Source organism: Salmo trutta, chromosome 17 (genome assembly GCF_901001165.1).
Source record: "Salmo trutta chromosome 17, fSalTru1.1, whole genome shotgun sequence".
NCBI lineage: Eukaryota > Metazoa > Chordata > Actinopteri > Salmoniformes > Salmonidae > Salmo > Salmo trutta.
In genome coordinates this window covers 13,348,570-13,365,275 of record NC_042973.1, presented here as the reverse complement: position 1 = coordinate 13,365,275, position 16,706 = coordinate 13,348,570, and the positions used below count along the sequence as shown (strand labels likewise).

General features: G+C 40.2%; 1 protein-coding gene across 2 annotated transcripts; it reads right to left on the bottom strand.

The window, feature by feature from the left end:
* Positions 1–1,244: 1,244 nt before the first annotated feature.
* LOC115151620 (antithrombin-III) lies at positions 1,245–9,893 on the bottom strand. 2 transcript variants are annotated; one of them, XM_029695704.1, is made up of 7 exons: positions 9,740–9,893; positions 3,972–4,341; positions 3,457–3,672; positions 2,448–2,585; positions 2,090–2,308; positions 1,753–1,992; positions 1,354–1,530 (listed from the first exon to the last, which is right to left on the bottom strand). In XM_029695704.1, exons 2-7 carry the CDS (start codon positions 4,338–4,340, stop codon positions 1,354–1,356), a joined length of 1,359 nt encoding a protein of 452 aa, XP_029551564.1. In that variant the 5' UTR covers position 4,341; positions 9,740–9,893. The 2 variants fall into 2 exon arrangements, with proteins under 2 accessions (XP_029551565.1, XP_029551564.1); XM_029695705.1 differs by lacking the exon at positions 9,740–9,893 and having other exon boundaries at positions 1,245–1,530; positions 3,972–4,340.
* Positions 9,894–16,706: the final 6,813 nt, after the last annotated feature.

The window sequence follows — 16,706 nt, the reverse complement described above, 5'->3', positions numbered from 1 at the left end:
ATTACAAACCTTGATGCTGGAAAACCTGGAATCCAGATAGAGAAGTGTTCCATCATTATGAAAATGTGTAAAAACGAATTGATTTTTAAACAATTACTATGAAACAGAACAATTATTATGAAACAGAATACAACTTATTTTGTTAAAAATAATAATTCCCACCAGGTTCTGGGTTTGCTTGATTTGAATTTTGGTTTGAATAGCCTTTTTGGGGGGTTTGATCAAGATTTATTGTTTCATGCCTTTTTCTTTGTTTAGAACTAAAAGGGCTTTTAAAAAAAAAAATGTAATAAGCTTTAACTGCTTTAAGTGTATGATTATTGGACCCTTGTATGTGTATTGTTACTGCTGAATGTAGATCAATGACAGGGACATGAACTATCGTGAACTATCCTCTAGTTTGATCAAACAACAGATTTATGGCGGTTTTCATCATCTGTGAAGATTCTTACTATGCTAGTGAGAGGATGACAATAATACAGATATAGTTTATTAAAGTACTGTCCTGAAAAGTCCTGTTTTGACCCAACTGTGAAAAACAACATATGTAGCTAAAAAAAATGTTAAGGAATCCAAACATTTGTTACTTTAATATATGGTCAAGCTGAGCCCATATTTAGCAGTGATGCATGTCTTTGTCATAGGTTTTTAATGCCAAACTTGGGAAAGTTCCTTTATCTATATATTTTCTCCAAAACTTGCCAAATAATGATTTATTAGGTGATATTTAATATATTCTACATTTTGTGCTATTATGTCCTTGTTTTGCTGCTTCATTGAGCTCTCGTGTCTTATCAGATTTATTCTTTAACAGTTGTCTCAATGTTTATACATAAAGATGCATATGTATATCCAATATGGTTTTGACCACAAAATGCTTACTCCAACAAATCATTAAGCTATGTAATTAATGACTTAAAGTAAAATATTATTTGACATTAAAAATATATTAATAAAAACATATCTCAAAGGAAATGGAATATATTACATGACAATATTTAAAACGTTTCCTGTCAAGTGAGGTACAAAACCAGCTGTGGTTATATGTGAAGTTTGTTTTTCTTTTGCATGGTCCTGTTCCTGAAAAAGAAACATTGATTACACTGTAAAGGCCAAAGGTTGATTTGTTATTGTTTTTGATAATGTGAAAATGGGTTACTTCACAATAACCACTATCATTTTCTTCACTAGTACATATTAAAGTACATTCTTCTTAAAGGAAATAAAAATACATCACAAAGTGGTCCACTGTTCATCCCATTTGGTTTATTTTAGATCAATACGGAGATCAGAAGTAGGTAGTTGCATGACATGACAGTTTACATTGGGGAATGACACATCTGAAGTGTGTGATCAGGGGTCACAGGGGTCAGCCACTCGGCCAGTGAACACCATGGTGTTGATGGTGGACTCTCGGATGAGCAGGAGGAAGGGCTTGTTGGCCACAAACATCTCCCGGTTTGAGTTTATGGAACGGCCGACGGCCATTACAGCCGTGGCAGCAGCCGCCTCACTACCTTCCTCATTCACCTGCAACAGTTGTTTATTTGTTAAGTTACTGGACACAAATGTTTTGAAAGTTTATAATTTTCATTGATATAATAAAGTTTATTGATGAGTGCCCCAACCGTGTGCCCCAGCCGATGCACGTTTCATCTGTTCATTTGTTTGTTGATGTTTGCTTCCCCAGCTACTTTTAGTGATGATCATTATGGATTTTTGAATCATGATCCTTATGGATACTGTACATACCTCTAGGAATGCTTTATGGAATGCATCGGAAATGTACAGATAATTCGCCTCATCTTCAAGAATGCCTGGCAGGCTGGCGTCCTTGGGGCTGAAGAGGTCCTCGAGCCCCATGGCCTTCAGCTTCTCCTTCAGACTGAAGCTGTCTTCGATGCGGAAGCGTGGCAGATGCACCGACACTGAGGTTTCCCTCATGTTATGCAGCCAGCCAGTCAGCTTCTTCAAGTCCAGGTTCTCCTCCACCTTAGAACATCATCGGCAGAGCGAAAATTCAGTGTGATATAGTACTGTACACTATAATTGTCAGTGAACAGTGTAAATGATGACAGTAGGCACCCACCTCAGACAGGGGTGTGTCTTTGAGAGGTAGGATCAGCACCATGGTGATGTCATCTCCACGGTACGGCAGCTCTAGCACCTGCACCTTGTCTTCCGTGAACCTGCCGTAGTGGAACTTGGTTTCCTGGTACATCATGGACACTGGGCACGTCTTGGACTTACTCACATAGAAGTCAGCCTTGAAGACATTCTTTTTGTCAAATTTGCTTTTCCACTGACCCTGTGAGACAGCAGAGATGACAGTTGAATGGAAGGAAATGGGTGCCTGGGTGGTGGCTATGGAAGGTCATGGAGGCAAAAATTAAGTAGTTTTGGCTTAAAGGCCCTCCATAGGCAGAGAGGAAATAAACTCAACACACCTTGAAATAGATTGTGTTGACCAGGACCAGCACAGTGTTAGAGTTCAGCGAGTCCTTCGGCAGGGTGTTCTGAATCCTGTTCTCAGTCTTGTTTGCGATCCAATCGTTGATGGTCACCCGTGACAGTTCTGGCTTCTCCTAAAAGACCCATGGTCACAGAATTGCATTTCTACATGGATAGAATTACTTTGGTTCAGAAAGTATTCACACTCCTTGACTTTTTCCACATTTTGTTGTGTTACAGCCTGAATTTAAAATGGATAACATTTTGACTTTGTGTCACTAGCCTACTCACAATAGCCCATAATGTCAAAGTGGATCTGTTTTGAGAAATGTTTGCAAATGAATAAAAAATGAAAAGCTGACATGTCTTGAGTCAATAAGTATAGTATTCTACCCCTTTGTTATGGCAAGTCTAAATAAGATCAGGAGTAAAAATGTGCTTAACAAGTCACAAAAGTTGCGTAGACTCACTGTGTGCAATAAGTGTTTAATATTATTTTTTAACGACTACCTCATCTCTGTACCCCACACATACAATTATCTATCTGTAAGGTCCCTCAGTCAAGCAGTGAATTTCAAACAGATTCAACCACAAAGACCAGGGACGTTTTCCAATGCCTGTAAATTAGATTTCTGTATTTCATTTTTTTATAAATTTGCAAAAATGTCTAAAAACACGTTTTCACTTTGTCATTATGGGGTATTGTGTGTAGATGGGTGAGAAAAAATATATTTAATCAATTTGGAATTCAGGCTGTAACAACAAAATGTGGAATAAGTCAAGGGGCATGAATACTTTCTGAAGGCTCTGTAATTACTCAGCTGTGTGACTGCAGATAAATACCAAGTCGTAATGGTGCATGTAATTGATTGGACTTAACGCTGTTCCATTATAGTAATAAGTGGTTTAACTCTTGAACACACAGTGTTATTAAGAGTATATAATATATATTTGTGGAAATGCAAAATGAAGCTGTAGGCTATAGACAACGCAAGAGGGAAAGACCTTGAAGTTGAGTGGCATGAGTTTGGCTCCATACACCAGCTCACTGATATTCTGGTAAATCTCATTGAATGCCAGAGACTTTTCTCCAAAAAGACGGTTGGCTGAGATCAGTTCTGTCGTCTTGTCTTTCTTGCGGTACAGGCGACAGTTTAGCTTGGCGAAGAAGAAATGCACTTGGTCCGACGTCTTCTCTTTGATTGTGTCAAACTCAAACACCTGAATTGAGATTGAGACAGAGATCAGACATTGGGATGCCCTGAGCTGTTATTGGTTGTGGCCATTCATTTTAAAAGAAAATGTTTATCACTAGAGGAGCAAGAAAGAGTGAACATGTGAATTGATAGAAACCCCACATTTCTGTTCTTCCTGCCTAATGTGGATGAAAAAATGCTGAATGAGTCATGTACTTGTAAATTGTATAGTAAGTCTCAAATCTTGGTTTTATATTTTGGCCTTTTGATGTTGGTTACCAGGCCCATTTAACAGTCCTGTGGGCTACGCTTCAGACCCCTTACATTCATAATCTGTTTTAGCGTGTTGTTGCAGGCGCCCAGCTTGGTCATAGCAAAGGCTGAGGAGATGCTGATAGGGGACATGAAGATGTTTGACTCGCTGGGTTTGCCCTGGGCTAGCTGCTTGAACAGGGACAGGGCGAAGCGACTGTTGGCCTTGGACAGCTCCCACACCCGGGGATTGGTGTTCTCAGGGACTTTCTCCGGGATAGCGTCCCCTGTCGGGGCTTCGTCCTCGGGGCTGCGGTAGATGCACCTGGGCTCCAGGGGCACGTCTTTGGGCTTGGCATTGCAGATGTCTTTGAACGCCTGGGAGGTTGACAGCAAGGGCAATAGCAGCCCCAGCGTCCACACAAACTGGGGAAGCCTCATTCTGTGGGGAGAGGGGTCTGGGTCAGGGTATAGCAGGGCAGTGATGGAAAAAGTACCCAATTGTCATACTTGAATAAAAGTAAAGATACCTTAATAGAAAATTACTAAAGTAAAAGTGAAAGTCTAAAAGTATATGGTTTTAAATATACTTAAGTATCAAAAGTAAATGTAATTGCTCAAATATACTTACGTATCAAAAGTAAAAGTATAAATAATTTCACATTCCTTATATTAAGCAAAGCAGAAGGCACCATTTTGTTTTTTTATTTACGGACAGCCAGGGGCACTCTCCAAAATTCAGACATAATTTACAAACGGAGCATTTGTGTTAAGTGAATCTGTCAGATCAGGTAGTAGGGATGACCAGGGATGTTCTCTTGATAAGTGCGTGAATTGGACCATTTTCCTGTCAAGCTAAGTATTAAAAATGTACTTTTGGGTGTCAGGGAAACTGTATGGAGTAAAACATACATTATTTTCTCTAGAAATGTAGTGAAGTAAAAGTAAAAAAAGTTGTAAAAAATATAAAGTACAGATACAAAAAAAACCCCACTTAAGTAGTACTTTAAAATACGTTTACCTAAGTACTTTACACCACTGTAGCAGGGTTATTCAACTCCTTTGGTCATTGGTCAATGGCTAATTTATAAACCAGCTGTCTGTGTGGACTCTGGCTGATCGATGGCATGTATCCTGAGTGGCGCAGCAGTCTAAGGCACTGCATCGCAGTGCTAGAGGCATCACTACAGACCCGGGTTTGATCCCGGGCTGTATCACAACCGACCGTGATTGGGAGTCTCATTTAGGAGAGCACAATTGGCCCAGCGTCGTCTGGGTTAGGGGAGGGTTTGGCCGGGGTAGGCCGTCATTGTACATAAGAATTTGTTCTTAACTGACTTGCCTAGTGAAATAAAATGTAAATGTAGGGATCAATGAAGTATCAGGGGAAGCGGAAACTACCAGACACTGCAGCTCTAGTGGACAGTGCAGCCAAAGACAGTATGAAAATAGGTGGAAACTACTTCTTCAGTAGAAATCACCGATCACACGTGTAGGCGATGTCATGGCAACGTTGGCTAGCTAAACTCATGCGCAGAAACAAGTCATCAGATCTAACTGTCATCTTGCGCCGAACTGTGCATTTGCAGGCCGTCAAATCAAAGGCACTCCTTCAATATAAAGTTGTTTTTGACTAAAATTAGTCAGTTTGCCACTTTCACAAGGTTAGAGTAATAACATGTTCAACTACTAAAGACATTGGCTCAAATCTAGGTTGAGGCTTTAGGGATTTGAAAAATTAACTAAAAGGAATACTTTTTCACTTCTCTCATTGACTTCTCAAACCCCAAACCTGGTCTGTTTCGCAAGCGTTCCCGAAAGTCTTGCGAAGTTGCGCCTCTAGGTCTCGAGCAGTGGTTCCCAAAGTTTTTATAGTCCCGTACCCCTTCAAACATTCAAGCTCCAGCTGCGTAGCCCCTCTAGCACCAGGCAGTGTTGCCAACTCCTCAGTAAGGAAAGTAGCTATTGGCTGTCCTAAAAGTCGCTAAATGACGTCATCACCTAATTTGCCATGTGCATGTAATTGTGATGGACGCTGTAGGAGAGAGGAATAACGTCGTGGGAGAGACAAAAAGTGAGTAAAAAACACCCTAAATATGTTTAGAACTACAAATGAGCAAGCTGCAGAGAGTGGCACACACAGCGAATAAGAACCAGATATTTGAGGCCATACTCCTCCCATTGTTAATCCCCGTCATAACAGAGGCATTGTCAGTCCCTATCCCCAGGAGTTCTCTCTTTTTTAAGACAACACTGCTCGAGGAAAGCCACAACAGCACCACTGGCTATAGATTTGGCATCTCCTCCCTCCAACTCAACAAGCCCCAGAAATGTTGATACAATTGTCTGCTTGGTGTCACTAAAGTACCTTATCACAACCCCCAGGTACTTAGAAACACTTACATCCGTGGACTCATCGAGGAGGCTGAAACGCTGGTCACCCACATCTGCGACCAACGTTTTCAGAAAGTATGGTGCTAGAACACCATTAATCATTTCTGTGCACTTTGTCCTGTGCATTTTGAAGTGGGTAGCAGTAGTGGAGTCTGAGAAAGCAGCTCTACATGCTTCTCCAGTGTGATCACATGCCAGCATGGAACAGTGTTCAGCGATAGCTAATGCCATGGTGGCCTCAGCCTTTTTGCAGAGTATTTTTGTAACCATAAATTGCAGCTTGTTTTGGGTGGAACTGTTATAAGGCTTTGCCTTTCTAGTATGTTTTTGAGTGTTTTTTTTACATTTTTGAGTGTTTTTTTACATCACTAAGTTTGGGGTAGAAATCAGCCTTACAATACAGGCAGTATGCCCATGTATCATCTCCAATAAACGGCTTCAACCAGCCTTTGAATTCAGGGTTTGATTCCCACTCCTTTCTGTATTTTCGAGTGTACAGTTTAGACTGAGACATGATGAGCTAGCCAGCTAGATGTTTAGCTTATGTCACAGAGAGGCACACACACAGTGGACAAGGTGAGTAAGTGACTGAGGCTGTGTGAGTCAAATGCAGTGCTTTATTTTTGTGCAGATATATTTTAGACAAAGAACATTTTACATTTACATCCCGCCCTGAATGTAAGCCAGGGTGGGATCAGCCAGCGGCGGCTTCCCGCATGCGCGATTCATTTGCAGTCTGGACGCGGAGGGGTGAACATCTCCTGCTCTGACTGCAGCTGGGAGGGACTGCTGCGCGAGGACTGGGCCGCCTGTGAGTGCTTTGAGACGGGGGTGGGGCCCACGGCAGCACCCGCTGCTCGTTTAGAAGAGTAAGAACGATACGTGCTTTCACGTCAGTCTCTCCAAAAGTCTCCAATAACACCAGAGAAAGTCGCTAGATTTGTAGCTAGTCAACATTTTTTTAAATGTGTCGGTAGAGGGACAACACTGGCACCAGGGTCAGCGCACTCTTAAATGTAGTTTTTTCCCAACATTGTAAGCCTGCAAGACACACACTATAGGATACATTTATTAAACATAAGAATGAGTGTAAGTTTGTCACTTCCCAGTAGCCAGGTTGTGACACAAAAGAGCTCTTATAGGACCAGGGCACAAATAATAATAAATAATTTTGCTCTTTATTTAACCATCTTACATATAAAACCGTATTTGTTCATTGAAAATTGTGAATAACTAACCACAGGCTAATTAGAAGGGTGTGCTTGAAAGGATGCACATAACTCTGCAATGTTGGGTTTTATTGGAGAGTCTCAGTCTTAAATCATTTTCCACACACAGTCTGTACCTGTATTTAGTTTTCATGCTAGTGAGGGCCGAGAATCCACTCTCACATAGGTACGTGGTTGCAAAGGTCATCAGTGTCTTAACAGCATGATTTGCCAGGGCAGGATACTCTGAGCGCAGCCCAATCCAGATATGGCAGTGGCTTCTGATTAAATTACATTTTCTCAGAACCGCTTGTTGCAATTTCGATGAGGCTCTCAAGTTCAGATATGATATCAGTAAGTGGACTGGAGGCAGGGCATGAAAAGGATAACGATATCCAGTTGTTTGTGTCATCCGTTTCAGGAAAGTACCTGCCTAATTGAGCACCGCTATATCACATTTGACATCACATTTGACATTGTCCGTAAACTTGAATTCATTTGCACACAAAAAAATATCATACAATGATGGAAAGACCTGTTGTGTGTTGTCCTTGTTAACGCAGACAGAGAAGAGCTCCAATTTCTTAATCATACCTTCAATTTTGTCCGCACATTGAATATAGTTGCGGAGTCCTTGTAATCCTAGATTCTGATAATTCAGGCGAGAAAAAACATCACCCAGATAGGCTAGTCGTGTGAGGAACTCGTCATCATGCAAGAAGTAAGACAAGTGAAAATGATGGTCAGAAAAGGAAACTTTAAGCTCCTCTCTCAATTCAAAAAAACGTGTCAATTACTTTGCCCCTTGATAACCAGCGCACTTCTGTATGTTGTAAAAGCGTTACATGGTCGCTGCCCATATCATTGCAGAAAATACACGAGAGTTCGGGGCCTTGCTTTAACAAAGTTAACCATTTTCACTGTAGTGTCCAAAACGTCTTTCAAGCTGTCAGGCATTGCCTTGGCAGCAAGAGCCCCCAAGTGGCGTCAGGAGCAACTGCTTGCACGCATGTTACCACTCCACTATGTCTCCCTGTCATGGCTTTTGCGCCATCAGTACAGATACCAACATGAGCAGCAGCTACATACGGACCGTTAGTGGAATTCCCGCGAGAGAGTAACGGTTCATGCGATTGGATGTTAATTATTTGACTAGGCTACCTGTATTTTACATTTTGTTGTTATTTCGCTGAACACTAGATGGTTTAATTTTATTTTTGGCAGTGATACGAGGATACTCAGGCGAGAAAAAAACCTCACCCAAATGTATAGCCCCGTTGGAAAATATAAATGAACTGTTTGAAAATGTGAAGATTTTTTAATTTATTTTTTAAATCAGTTTTATTTGGCGTACCCCGACGGCATTGCGTATACCCCAGTTTGGGAATACCTGGTCTAGACAAACTGCTGCAGCTCTCAAAGACTAGCGCTGGTATAGTGGTGCTACTGCTGTGTTAATCATTCAAAACAATCAAAATATAATTCCAATAATAGCATGTCATACCATAGGCTTAAACTTGAACGCATTCAATATAACTTTCATCCCCCCCTCCCCAAGCCACCAGCCACCACTGCAGCACACATATTAACCAACACCATAACACGCCACCAGCCACCACTGCAGCACACATATTAACCAACACCATAACACGTTGGAAAATAACTTCCACAGTCCAACATTTTCTTCACATCGTGGGAGCCCGCTGTAAAATAGTGAAACGCAACGTACAAAAAACGAACCAAAGCAAACACGGGAGCTATCAATTTATGATTTGGGGATAATTCATCATTTTAAAGAATTTCCGCTCAGTTAGCTCTCCCAATACGTGATATTTTAATAACACGTCAGGGGTATGTTATGGTATCACCTTATCAGATGCAGCAGTGAGTGGACCTTACATTTTCTTTAACGTGTATAATATTTTGTCCAGGTCTTGTAAAGTTAGGATGCACGCAAAACCTCATGAAATGTATAATTATGTCAACTCTAGAGTGCCATCTAAGCAACTACACACTGAAAAACAAATACAAATGTTTAAGTTTGAAGACTTAAAATAAAGAATATTCTGTGTTGAGTTGATCGTGTTTATTCAGCTAGCCATTGACAAATGAATACCTGTTGCTAGCCTCAATACGTGGAATCTTTGAACATGCCAATCATAAACCAATCTCACCATGGCATAACCTCTTCAAACCATATTAAACTCTACGTAACAATGTTATGAATTGACGCCTTACCTGAGGGAAATTTCCTTGTAAGTAAATGACTATGTGGAACGTAAAAATATCGGCTGCGATTTGAGCTGGCGAGTCCCTCATAGGGGACAGGGTCAGTGTCCTGCAGTGCGCCGGGGCTGGAGAAAGGACCATTTACTCAGCTCAACCTTTGAAGTATATTGATCGTTGGTCCCACATCCTGTGACCCAATGTTCTAATGTCTTCGCAAGTATTTGTTCATATGAAATGATACAAATAGAACCAAATGCACAGAGAATTGTCACAGTGAAGAACAAGAAAGTACAGGCTCATTCGTATAATCGTACATACTAATATTGATGTAGCAACAGCAAACTGTCTTTAGCCTGCTTAAATACCCCATACGTCGTACAATATTGACAAGAAATGTACATCTTTGACAAAAATGTTGCTCTATGCCATATGAACAGCTGTGTGTGTGTGTGTGTAGAAGTACAAAAGATGGTTAAAAGGCATCAGTTTCACAATATTGTTTAATTACAGTCCCTGCCAGTAAAGAATCACTGTTGCACATCAGTTACATTTACTTCAAACTTCCAGTTCTCCCCTCCTCAAAGAAACAAAACAAAAGCAATTGTATTATACAAAAATGCAATCCCATTTTCACACAGTGAATTCTTTAACAAATAAAAATGGTATAAGACCTACATCCAAATTGGAGAAATCTCATTCTAAACATTCCTTAAGGGGGTATAATATAAAAACAATGTTGAAGTTAAACTTGTACCTTAATTTAAGCAAAATCTTACAAGAAAACTTGGGTAGTAGTGATCAAAAGCAATTACATTTCCCAAAGTTAGAAAATATGTAAAAAAAAAAAAAAAAAAATGAGAGAAAAAAAATAATACAAGAACAGCCCATCTTATTACAAGGAATTCAATTTGAGTGCAAGCAATGAGTGTGTTCAGCGTGAACAAGAAAACAATCTGAAAGGAAGCGGTCTCTCCCATTGGGACATGGCCGCTCACATGGAAATCAATTCCCTGTCAGGGTGGTTTAATATGTCATATTAGGTCATCCTATGTTACTTATTTTTTAACTCATCATATGATTGCTAAAAAGGACAACTAAGTCCAAAGTAAACAATTCCACAGTATTTAGTCAAATGAATCACTGAACAAGACATTTCCTGGACAAGAATGTGACATTCTTGGCAAAGAATTCAGAAGTTACTCGTGTCTTGCTATCCTACTGTCAACTGTTACTGTGTTTAACCAATACTTGTCTTAAAGGATCATATATCTCTCTCTCTCACACACACACACACACACACACACACACTTTAAATTAGAAAGTATAAATTAAGACTATTGTGATCTCTACACAACTTCCAAAACATTCCTTTTAGAAGGGTCTTTTTTTATTTAACTTGTCAAGTCAGTTAAGAAAAATGATTATTTACAATGACGGCCTACCCCGGCTAAACCCTAACAATGCTGAGCCAATTGTGCGCCACCCTATGGGACTCCCAATCATGGCCGGTTGTGACACAGCCCGGGATCGAACCAGGGTCTGTAGTGACGCCTCTAGCACTGAGATACAGTGCCTTAGACTGCTGCGACACTCGGTAGCCCCTCCGTAGGATCGAAAAGCCCCTCGGAAAAGACAGAAGTCTGTCCTCAAATTCTGGCGAGCGTAACACCATCTAAAACACAGACCAAACAATGCTACGTGACAGCCAAAACATGCCAAACAATTTCCCTGGATTTCTATTTAACAGACACCAAATGGCTATGTAAACAAATAGGCAAGTTTCCCCGGTATCAATGGATCTTTAATATTAGCGCGTCACAGTTTTACAATTGTAAAACTCGTAAAGACGTTAGTGCTGCAAGACTTCCGGGAAACTCACCCCCTCCAGAGAATCTGGCACTGAACTCCTTTGTCTCAGAAAGGATAAGCGGTTCCTCGGCTCTGCAATGGAAATCAACCGATTGACTCATGTTTCCAGGGCTAATTCGTAGAGACCATTTAATATAAATGCTGACTCCTGAAGGAGTTTAATTAACAGTTGCAAGTTGATGTACTGTATAGACAAACCTACATGTATGCATGTTAAACTTTGAAATAGTCAATAGCCTGCTGGAAGGCAGGTCACATTTCTTAAGCTTCAATCAATAATCAACAATAGAGCGACTAAGACCAGACAGTATTCAAAAGATAGCAGTGAAGGTATAGAGCGAAGAGAATTCCAACGCAGATACTATGCAAAGGATCACATTTACTAAGCACTCGTGAATTTTGCCCCTATTTTTTCTAATTAAATGAATACTTCAAAAACTTTACAAGGACATATTCAAACATGCATGTTTAAGTTTCAATATTATATTAATTTGAAAAAATGTAAAAATGTTGCACAAGGCGCAAATACTTCATTATGAAAATATAATTGAGCAACAGACGGTGCTTTAAACAGCTCAATTCAAAATGGTTCCCTCAATGATGGGCCAAGATCATAATACCGTACCTCTGCAAAAGCAAAGATACAAAATTGTGAAAACGTATGCAAACGATGTAATTTGACAAACCCAGAAAAGTAGTTAATTAACTCTTAAGTTATCTTTCCCAGTGCGTCAATGGTAGTTCCTTCCTCTTCATACAAGGAAAATGCTAAATTTTGATCGCTGTCCTTACAAACCACAGCATGTTAAGAAGTAGCCTAACATGCTGACTACACCGGGCACGTGCGTGGGTCCGCTTGGGCCATCATGCGCGTGTTGATTTTGTCCATCCACACCAGATGCCATCAGGACACAGTTTGAAATATCAAAACTCTGAACAAACTATATTAATTTGGGGACAGGTCAAAACATGAAATATTAATGGACATTTAACTAGCTAGCTTGCTGTTGCTAGCTAATTTGTCCTGGGATATAAACATTGGGTTGTTATTTTACCTGAAAATGCACAAGGTCCTTTTTTTCTGGATCTTTGTAGAATCTTGACCCATTGAGTCACAAAATGTTGTGTTCTCTACTCCAACATTTAATCCACAGATAAAAGGAGAAACTAATATTTTCTATTAAACTCTCCTCCAGTAGTAGTCTTCTGTGGACTTTATTTGTCAACTGGCAACCAACTTTAAGGTACATTACCACCACCAACTGGAGTGTGTACCTCAGTTCATCTATGTGTAAATGTATTTTGCAACGCAAGCAGTGTGGTCAGCAGGCAAAATAAATGTACACATACATGTTAATCATTTAATCTAAACTGCTCGCAGGTGTCTGCGTAGCCAGGTGTTCAAGTAGAACTTGGTTCTATTTGACGCTTGACGGGCTGCAAGTCCTGTTTCTCCCATCTCCTCATTGGTTTTCAGGAGAATATACCCAAGTGGGTGATTGAAAGCTGAACTGGAGGTCCACACTCCCGTTGGTGGAAGATTAGCACCTTAAAGTTGGTTGCGAACCGCCATATGAAGTCCACAGAAGAAGAGATTACTAGAAACTAAGTTTCACCTTTTATCTGTGGATTAATTGTCGGACTAGAGAACACACGATTTTGTGTGACTCAAAATTCTTCAAAAGATCCTGGGGGAAAAAATAGAACCTTGTGCATTTCAGATAAAATAACAACCCATTGTTTATCCTGTTGTGGATAGAGGGCAGTATTTTCACGGCCGGATAAAAAAACGTACCCGATTTAATCTGGTTACTACTCTTGCCCAGAAACTAGAATATGCATATAATTAGTAGATTTGGATAGAAAATACCCTAAAGTTTCTAAAACTGTTTGAATTGTGTCTGTGAGTATAACAGAACTCATATGGCAGGCAAAAACCTGAGAAGTTTCCAAGCAGGAAGTGGCCTGTCTGACAATTTGTAGTCCTTCTGTTGCATCTCTATCGAAATTACAGCATCTGAGCTGTTACGTGACACTTTAAGGCTTCCATTGGCTCTCTAAAGCCTTCAGAAACCGGATTGAGGCGTCTCCTGTCTCTGGGCAGATAACAGCAGCAGAGTTTGTCAGTGGTCTGCCTGGTGACAGAGAGACTGGAGATGCGCGTTCACGAGACCTCGCCATTTTTTTCTTTCCCTCTTTGAATGAATACAACATTGTCCGGTTGGAATATTATCGCTATTTTACGAGAAAAATAGCATCAAAATTGATTTTAAACAGCGTTTGACATGCTTCTAAGTACGGTAATGGAACATTTTGAATTTTTTTGTCACGAAATGCGCTCGCGCGTTACCCTTTGGATAGTGACCTGAACGCACGAACAAAACGGAGGTATTTGGATATAACTATGGATTATTTGGAACCAAAACAACATTTGTTGTTGAAGTAGAAGTCCTGGGAGTGCATTCTGACGAAGAACAGCAAAGGTAATAACATTTTTCTAATAGTAATTCTGAGTTTAGTGAGCCCCAAACTTGGCAGGTGTCTGAATAGCTAGCCTGTGATGGCTGAGCTATGTACTCAGAATATTGCAAAATGTGCTTTCGCCGAAAAGCTATTTTAAAATCTGACATAGCGTTTGCATAAAGGAGTTCTGTATCTATAATTCTTAAAATAATTGTTATGTATTTTGGCAACGTTTATCATGAGTAATTTAGTAAATTCACCGGAAGTTTTCGGTGGGTATGCTAGGTCTGAACATCACATGCTAATGTAAAAAGCTGGATTTTGATATAAATATGAACTTGATTGAACAAAACATGCATGTATTGTATAACATAATGTCCTAGGAGTGTCATCTGATGAAGATCATCAAAAGGTTAGTGCTGCATTTAGCTGTGGTTTGGGTTTTTGTGACATATATGCTTGCTTGGAAAATGGCTGTGTGATTATTTTTGGCTGGATACTCTCCTGACATAAATCTGTTTTGCTTTCGCTGTAAAGCCTTTTTGAAATCGGACAATGTGGTTGGATTAACGAGAGTCTTATCTTTCAAATGGTGTAAAATAGTCATATGTTTGAGAAATTGAAGTTATAGCATTTAAGGTTTTTGTATTTCGCGCCACGCTCTACCATTGGATATTTGGCGAGGCGTTCCGCTCCTCAACAGGTTAAATTCCAGGACAAATTAGCTAGCAACAGCAAGCTAGCTCAATGTCCATGAATGTTTCATGCGTTTCACCCTTTCCCCAAATTAATCTAGTTTGTTTTGATGTTTCAGCCTCTGGATCAGGCCTGGTGTGGATATACAAAACCAACATATGCAAGCAGACGCACTCACCCAGTGTAGTCAGCATGTCACCCATGAAGCATGGCAATATAAAAAATTTAAAAAAAAACAGGTGAGAGGTGAACCTTCAGCAAATTCGGTCTCTACAATGCATCACAGCAAAGCTGTTATAGCCAATCATTACGATTGCTTAAATGTGAAGTGCCTTCCCAAGCAACAGCAACAAAAAACAATAACAGTATAATTATAAATCAAAAATGTTACACAGCAATTATATGTTTAAAACCGGTCCAACCTAAATCTGTGCTTTTAAAGATCATAGGATGCCTCGAGAGACCAGTATGTGTGTCTACAAAATAGTAACATATATTTTTTGAGGCAAATAACTGAATAAATGTATCAAGAACATACAATACCATTGAAAAGTTTGCGGTCACTTAGAAATGTCCTTGTTTTCCATGAAAACATACATGAAATAATTTGCAAAATGAATAGGAAATATAGTCAAGACGTTGACAAGGTTATAAATAATGATTAATTGAAATAATTGTGTCCTTCAAACTTTGCTTTCGTCAAATAATTCTCCATTTGCAGCCCTTTGGCATTCTAGTTGTCAATTTGTTGGGGTGAAATCTCTTCCGATTACCTCATGCTTCCTGAAGCACCTCCCACAAGTTGGATTGGCTTGATGGGCACTTCTTACATACCATACGGTCAAGCTGCTCCCACAGCTCAATAGGGTTGAGTTCCGGTGACTGTGCTGGCCCCTCCATTATAGACAGAATACCAGCTGACTGCTTCTTCCCTAAATAGTTCTTGCATAGTTTGGAGCTGTGCTTTAGGTCATTGTCCTGTTGTAGGAGGAAATTGTCTCCAATTAAGCGCCGTCTACAGGGTATGGCATGGCTTTGCAAAAGGGAGTGATAGCCTTCCTTCAAGATCCCTTTTACCCTGTACAAATCTCCCACTTTACCACCACCAAAGCACCCCCAGACCATCACATTGCCTCCACCATGCTTGACAGATTGTCTCAAGCACTCCTCCAGCATCTTTTCATTTTTTCTGCGTCTCACGAATGTTGTTCTTTGTGATCCGAACATCTCAAACTTAGATTTGTCTGTCCATAACACTTTTTTCCAATCTTCCTCTGTCCAGTGTCTGTTCTTTTGCCCATCTTAATATTTTCTTTTTATTGGCCAGTCTGAGATATGCCTTTTTCTTTGCAACTCTGCCTAGAAGGCCAGCATCCTGGAGAGGCCTCTTCACTGTTGACGTTGAGACTGATGTTTTGCGGGTACAATTTAATGAAGCTGCCAGTTGAGGATTTGTGAGGCGTCTGTTTCTCAAACTAGACACTAATGTACTTGTCCTCTTGCTCAGATGTGCACCGGGGCCTCCCACTTCTCTTTCCATTCTGGTTAGAGCCAGTTTGTAATGTTCTGTGAAGGGAGTAGTACACAGTGTTGTACGAGATCGTCAATATCTTGGCAATTTCTCACATGGAATAGCCTTCATTTCTCAGAACAAGAATAGACTGACAAGTTTCAGAAGAAAGGTCTTCATTTCTGGCCATTTTGAGCCTGTAATCGAACCCACAAATGCTGATGCTCCAGATACTCAACTAGTCTAAAGAAGGCCAGTTTTATTGCTTCTTTAAATCAGAACAACAGTTTTCGGCTGGCAAAACAAAATTGCAAAAGGGTTTTCTAATGATCAATTAGCCTTTTAAAATGATCAACTTTGATTAGCTAACACAACGTGCCATTGGAACACAGGAGTGATGGCTGCTGATGATGGTTGCTGAAAATGGGCTTCTGTATA

Coding starts and splice junctions, on each gene's coding strand:
- LOC115151620 (XM_029695704.1), bottom strand. CDS start 4,340: ATGAGGCTTCCCCAGTTTGTGTGGACGCTGGGGCTGCTATTGCCCTTG. Junction 3,673..3,971: donor CGCTAAAACAGATTATGAAT/GTAAGGGGTCTG, acceptor ATCTCAATTCAG/GTGTTTGAGTTTGACACAAT. Junction 2,586..3,456: donor TCATGCCACTCAACTTCAAG/GTCTTTCCCTCT, acceptor TGGGTCTTTTAG/GAGAAGCCAGAACTGTCACG.